The sequence below is a fragment of the Hibiscus syriacus genome, unplaced genomic scaffold (genome assembly GCF_006381635.1).
Source record: "Hibiscus syriacus cultivar Baekdansim isolate YM2019G1 unplaced genomic scaffold, ASM638163v2 tig00111095_pilon, whole genome shotgun sequence".
Lineage (NCBI taxonomy): Eukaryota > Viridiplantae > Streptophyta > Magnoliopsida > Malvales > Malvaceae > Hibiscus > Hibiscus syriacus.
The window spans coordinates 10,237,342-10,244,593 of record NW_024062980.1 but is presented as its reverse complement, the minus strand read 5'-3'; the positions used below and the strand labels follow the sequence as shown (position 1 = coordinate 10,244,593).

Sequence of the window (7,252 nt, the reverse complement as noted above, 5' to 3'; positions counted from 1 at the left end):
ATAATATATGATGATAATTCAATGCATTTTAAATTTAGAAAGCGAGTTGAGCGAGATTTAAATGTTAGTGTTCAAGTTAAACTCGTACATTAAATGAGTCTATTTATTTTTTATGTAAGTTTATTTTTTTAAATCTAATATTATTATTTAAAAATCCTTTTAAATTTCGGAGATAATTTAACCTTTTAAATATATCTAATAAGAATTCTAAATATAGATGTTGAAACGGATACGAAAAAATTAAAAATATTAGGGTTTATATGAATTGCAAAGCTTTGTGAATTTAGGTGTATGCATGTATGAACCGAGGGGAAGTTGGGGGTACGATCGCATCTTCTAGAAATTCAAGATTCTCTTGCATTTTAGATATTATTTTTTATATTTTATATGAATTATTTAATTTTACACTTCCGAAATTTTGTAGTCTCACAACCCTTAAGGTTTTAATATACTTATTTATGTTTGCACCTCCTACACAAATTCTTACGTTCGTTCATGAGCGCATGAAAAGCTCGTCAACTTGCAACAAGCGCGAAAGCAGTAGTGAATTTAACGCCCATTTTCCTGTGCTTTGCTTCTGCTTTGCTCAATAATATATATATTTTATTTGTTAAGTTAAAATCGATGTTTCTTGTAAATTTGAATATATAATAAGACAACAAATTAATTTCGTCGGTTCTTGATCCACTCGAATAAATTTATAAAAATATATCTGTTTAAGTGAACCATGTGCAATTTTTTGAGTAAACGTGGCTTCTTTTAAATTATTATTTAATTGATTTTATTCCATCAGCATTTTTAATTAATTTTTGAAAATTTAAATTATTTATTTATTAAATTTATTTAACTAATAAGGTGATGAAATGTGTCACCACTTATTGCAAATAAAACTATGAAATGAACTTCGAAGGAGTGCCTCACCAGGAATCGATCCTGGGTCTTCTGGGAGGAAAATAAAGTGCTCAACCGCCTAAGCTTGCAGATGTGGTTGGCTATAAATTCCAAAGTATTTATTTAACTTAAAGCTATCATTATAAAATGAAAGGAATTTGTTAGATCTATGATTCCAACTTAGAACATCTCACAAAATATTCAAGCATTTAATTATTAAATAAGATTAAAAATTAATTTAATCATACCAAAATTATTACTTAACATAAAAATATTAAATTAAAATAAATAATTTCTCATTTTAATTTAAAATAAAAAATAATTAAATAATTAAAATTACATGTATTGTATCCTAAGTGGTTTAAAATATATGTATTTAAATATTTAAAATTTTAGAAAATAGAAACTTCTATTTTATAATTATTTATGAAAATAAATAAATAATTTATATTTAAAATTACTTAAATAATTTTAAGGATAGAATAAAAATTTAATATTATTAATTAAATATTTAATTAAATAAATTAATATAATAATTTGAAATAGTTAATTAATTATTTTCTTATTTCTAAATAATATTTTAATTCAGAAATTATTTATTTTAACTTAAATTTTTTATAAGTTGAATAATAATTTTGGCATGTATTAAATTAATTCTTAATATTTTTTAATAATTAAATGCTTAAATATTTTTTGAGATATTCTAAGTTGGAATCATAGATCTAACAAATTTCTTTCATTTTATAATGATAGTTTAGTATAGGTTAAATATATACTTTGGAATTTAAAGATATCTATTTCTGCTGACTTTATAGTTTTGTTTGTAGTAAGGTGGTGACATGCGTCACCATCTAATTAGTTGAATGAAATCAATTAAATAATAATATAAAAAATAATTTAAAAAATAAAATATCACATTTTTAAAATTTTTAACCGCAGATACTAAAATAAAAATTAAATATTAGATATGATTTTGTAAAAATTAAAAGTTTAAGTGTTAAAACGTATAAATTGTTAAACGTTAGGTTCTAAACTCGTAATTTATCCTTTATTTTAAGGTCCAATTATCGATAAATGCTGCTATTCCAACGCCGATGCCTATGAACTTGTGCGTCCTTTCTTTCCAGCCGTTTTAAATAAATCGGTCTCCGCCTCTCCTGCTGGTAATTTCTCATTCATCTACCAAATTCAAATCTTAATAGATTTCGTTGATCACCGCCTTCAGTTCCGGAATTTTTGTAGGAACTTCATATTTTCATTTTCAAAAAAAAAAAAAATCGGATAATGTTCATTTGGTTTCATTTAATCGTTCTTAATTGATTAATTAATTGAAACGGAGGATCCTTTCTTCTCTGTTTCTTTTAATTGATTAATTAATTAATTAAAAGATTTCTCCGTTTCTTTTGAAATGGCTTCGAGTTTTGATCGGTGGGAAAAGGATCCTTTCTTCTCTGTTGCTGAAGAAGTACAGCAGTCCGCTGACAGGTAAATCTCTTCCTCTTATTATTTAGGGTTCATAATTTTTATTAATGTTATTTGGTTTATATTCGTAATCCGAATCTAAAGAAAATTTATAACTTTTAATCATGAGTTTGATTCCTAAATCAGAAAACTAAGATTTAAAATTTCAATTAATCCATTATTTGATTGAAAATTGTGGGTTGTTTCTGCGTTTCAAAAGGATGGAATCGACATATAGGACATGGATACACGCGATAAAAGACGATTCATCTGAGTGGAATTTAGAGGAACTTGGTAGGGATCTACGTACAACTATTAGCACTACCAAATGGCAGGTCATCTTATGCATTCTATCATTATTTTCATGATTGGTTCGTTCATGAATTGGTTTAGGATCTTGAGGAATTTGATTTTTTTTGCAGTTAGAAGAGTTTGAAAGGGCTGTTCAATTGAGTTCCCCGAGCGAGGAAGCTAGAGATAGGCATTGTGATTTCGTCTTAGCACTTAAGGATCAGATTTTAAAGATTGAAAAATATTTGCAGGAATCAGCTTGTTCAGAGGTTAAATCATCAATGCATTTGGATGAAGGTGAACGGAATGAACTTGCTTTATTTTTGTCCGCACCGCCTCTACCCAGAAGCTCTACACGTCCTAAGAAACAAGTTAGGGGTAATGAAATTCGACGAGGGGTCAATAGAGAATCGGGGCCAGATTTTTTGAAGAATGCAGTTCAGTCTATTGAGTTGAGCTCATCTGAGGCTAACAGCGAGAAGTCAGTTGGGATCAGGAGAGCTGCTAGTGCTGCTGACATTGGTGCTTGGAAGATTGCAATTTTAGATGATGTTTCACAGAAAAACTCTTCCAATGGTCGGTCCTTTGTTCCACCACGAAGGGCTCCAAGCTCTGGTTCCCTAAGTTCCAAGGAATCTGCAGCCATTGCGGAGTGGTCAAAGAATAGCATCAAGAAGTCAAAGGTAATGTCTTGCCATCAAGGGTCTAATGCAGGGTTGTTGAGATCTCCTGAGTTTCCTAGGGTGAAATTCTACCGCTGTATTAAATGAGTTGTAGTTTTTTTATTTTTCACTTTTTGTTACCATATTCTATGCAGTTCCATTAGTGTTTATCTTTTCCTCTTGCAGGGAAATGATGAATGCTATGAAAAGAATAGTGGTGGTGTAGATTGTGATGATAAGCAACTTAATGGTTGGTATGAGTCTATTCAAAGACAGCTTCGAAGGTCTCAGCCTCAAACGAAAAGTAACCCGTTTACTAATATAGCAGTTGGGGCTTTAATGTTCATCTGCTTGATTGGTGAGCTTTCCTGATGTTCTCTCATTTTCTTTTTCATCCCTTTTGGGGTTTGTTGCGGATATTTTCTGCTTATCTGTTTACAAGCGAAGTTTACATGTTCTTTCCCATCAATGAAATTTCCTTCTCTTTTCTAATTTGAGCAAAATCTTTACCAATGTTTACATCATTAGTAAAGGCATTTCATTCTTTGGCTGTTATCTGTGCTTTGTGCTGCTTGGCTTAAATGGTGAATTCTCATTGCAATGGGGCATAAGGCAGTGTGATCTGGAGAGTGACCAGAAGAAGAAAACTTTATGTGAAGAAAATGTACCCCCAGAGACCAGTAACAAATAGATATGCATATCTAAGCCCATAGGACCTTAGATTCCTTAGTTCATAATATTAGTGAATCAGTAGAGCTTGAGATTCCAAATGCATACTAAATGTGGACAAACCATTAAAGTAAATGATACTGACATCAGGTGCATAGTACATCAAAAGCTTTGCAGTTTATGAGATAAAAAATGGAGTATAAATTTTCAAATTAACAAATTTCATAAATGCACCATTTTTGGTCTCTAAGATTGATTGTTCTTAAGAGAAGAGAAAACTAGTAAGTTGTTATTGATAAAGATACAGCAGGTTAAATATAACGGAGAATTCCTGGTGGATACACAAATAATGGTTTTGAATCTATCTGGTTGAAGGATTTCAAAACAATTTGGTTTTGCTGTTGGAGTTTTTGGCAATTAGATGGTAAACAAGTTAAAGTTGGATTACTTCAATGGGATAGCACAAATAGGCGTAGGGATTTATTATGTGAAGGATTAACCCTATGCTGGTAGAAAACAATGGCAAGCCTGAAATCATATGGGATGTATTAAGATAATTAGAATCAATACTTAAGTGCCTGATATGTTACTGCAATGAAGTCGTTTGCTTCACCTTATGCAATATTATGTAACCAAATTCATATTTTTGAAATTTAGTTAGCCAAGTTTATGAAGCTTAAACTTCTTTTTTATCCTATGCAGTTTTGATCGTATTGCATAATATATGAATAGGACACTCTTGGACCAGCAATTTATAATCAGTGACAAATTATTTGGTCTGAAGTGCTTGAGGTGTATATGTTGCACATATTATGCTTTCACCAGATGATATGCCCGTTTACGTCTAGGGCGAGAGGTAGCATGACGAAAAGCAAGAGCACCTTTTGTTCCTTCTCTTTCCCTTGACCACTTCTTGCCTCTCCCTTCCAACTTCGGTTTTTCAGATGAAGGGCAGATCCTGTAGTTGAGTAAGGATCTGGGGGAATTAGGGAGTTGAACTGAGCCTGTCGGATCATTTAATCCATGTTATTTCTGTTTTCCTTGGTAAATTGTATTAATAGCCTGTATCATTTGAATCCCCCCCCCATTTTTTCCCACCTTTTCCTTTTCTTTTTTATTTGTAACCAACTAGGATATGGAAGGGGAAAAGAGAGAACTTCTGTTGCTACAACATTTACCAATTGTAATAATAATCGAAATATGGTAAGTTGGTAACACATTGCAATAACCTGAAGGGACAATAATTTTACTAAATTTTGAGTAAAATTATAACATTACTACCATTCAGACTGAGATTTATTTCAAGGGAAGAAATGGGTATTTTGAGGTTGACTTGATGATGGTTCATCTTGAAAACCAAATCGATTACAACATTTATGAGCCTCTTGTCAGGTATCTGTAACAGAAATAGGAAACAGAAACCAACAGTGGTATGATGAACTCGAGAAGGCCGGCAAATTTAGGTTTATGCTCATCCCTGATAACGAAAGCACTCATCTCTCTCTTCATAGGTTCCTCAGTTGAAGTAACCTGGAAATGTTCATTGTTGTTTGAACTGTAACCCTGGATAACACCAACCTGGTACTCGAAGACCAAGCTCTTAGCCTTATTGCTATGTCCGATGTCGTTGAATTCTTTTGTCGCTTCCTTCCCAGCCGATTCCAACAGCACCTCTTCTCCTCCCGGATGTTCTTCCAAGAACTTGGATACGTTCAGAACCTGAAAGAATTAGCCTAGTCCCTGATTATTTATTACATAAAGATGAGTTTATAATAGGTTGGTTTGGGTGAAAAAGAAAGCAGGGTTACTCAGCCATGGATGACGAGCCAACAGTTGTTCTTGGATTTGTGTTGAGCAACCTGTTGGAGGGTGAAGAGGGTGAAAACCGTGTGCTCAGCCATTGTTGTTGTGAGAAGAAAGTTGACACAATACAGGAGAAACTGATTTACTTTAAGAAACAATGGGGCTGAAAGCTTGGAAATGGTACTCAACCTACCAATCTTGGTAATGGTAGAGGGGAAAGAACAACAAATCCCTCATGTCTGTCTTGTGAGTTGGTGATGGGTTAAGTGAGTTGTAGGGACCGAGATCAGAAGGAATATATGGACAACTTATCTTGGAAAGGTAGGTTGGTAAGCCACTCCACTGGCGTTACCTGGAACAAGCGGAAGTAGCACAAGTTAATTCAAGATTTCAACTTTGTAACTTCTTTACTCCATCTCTCATAACTGTTTTAAGATTTATGAGTTATAAATCGGGTGTTTCTCATTCAAGCTTTTCGAACTTTTTTAGAATGTTCAAGGTTAAAACCCTCTTAAATGTAAGACTTAATATAAAAAAAATGTCTAAACTATATATTCTTTATTTAGATATCTAAACTATATATACTCAAGACCTGCTTAAGTGATATCAAGTTACTTATCATTTGAACGAACCCCATTAGTAGATTTATTTTAGTGAACCAGGTGCTTTTATTTCTCAATTAAATTAGATATAAGTCCTTACTTATTCATTTTTACTATTAACTATAGTATATGATATATATAAATGTAATTAATTTCCAAGTATATTATTTAGTCTAGTGATGAAGGTAATGCATAATCTCCATTGAAGTCTTGAGTTCAAATTCATTGCAAGTCATTTATGGTTTCTTTTTCTGCTTTAAGTTTTAATGCATTATATAACATATGTATTGGCGGCCTTCCTCTTAAAAACTTGTTTTCTATGGAAGTCGCTGATATCCTCACCCTGGAAGCAAATGCTGCCCCTCCGGTTTTCGACACCTGAATGTCGCCTGCTGTACTAGCCCTTGAGCTTTAGGCTTCTTTCAATTCAAAAAAAAAAAAAAAAACTTATTTTCTCCTAGATTGATGTGTTAAGTTCTGATCGGATTGAAAATTTATTAAATTAATTAGATTAAAATAATTTTTTTTTGATACATGTCATAATTTTATTAAAGAAATAAATTTATTAAATAAAATTATAATTAAGATTAAATGTTTGAATGTGTAAATAATAAGAAACAAATGCATAAATATACATATTTATTTTAAATGTCACATCAGTTCCTCTGTCAAATGTTAACGATCGAGGGTTTTATTGAAACATTTATATAGTTAAATGATCTGATTAATAAAATTGAAAAATGAGTGATCAAAATGAAAATGGAAAATAGTTAAGTGGTTATAGGCATAGTTTACCCTTTGTTTTTATAATAGTATATTCGTATATAGTAATTGAAGGGTAAATTACACATTTACTCATTTAACTTTACTCTC

At 31.6% G+C, this 7,252-nt stretch overlaps 2 protein-coding genes across 2 annotated transcripts; one reads left to right on the top strand and one right to left on the bottom strand.

Moving 5' to 3' along the window:
• The first annotated feature begins 2,012 nt into the window (after nucleotides 1–2,012).
• LOC120152647 lies at nucleotides 2,013–5,145 on the top strand. The gene is made up of 5 exons (XM_039164836.1): nucleotides 2,013–2,376; nucleotides 2,573–2,687; nucleotides 2,775–3,326; nucleotides 3,492–3,663; nucleotides 4,677–5,145. Exons 1-5 carry the CDS (start codon nucleotides 2,300–2,302, stop codon nucleotides 4,700–4,702), a joined length of 942 nt encoding a protein of 313 aa, XP_039020767.1. The 5' UTR covers nucleotides 2,013–2,299; the 3' UTR covers nucleotides 4,703–5,145.
• Nucleotides 5,146–5,272: 127 nt separating this feature from the next.
• On the bottom strand, nucleotides 5,273–5,875 carry LOC120152888 (cytochrome b5-like). The gene is made up of 2 exons (XM_039164987.1): nucleotides 5,806–5,875; nucleotides 5,273–5,698 (listed from the first exon to the last, which is right to left on the bottom strand). Exons 1-2 carry the CDS (start codon nucleotides 5,873–5,875, stop codon nucleotides 5,349–5,351), a joined length of 420 nt encoding a protein of 139 aa, XP_039020918.1. The 3' UTR covers nucleotides 5,273–5,348.
• Between the last annotated feature and the right edge of the window lie 1,377 nt (nucleotides 5,876–7,252).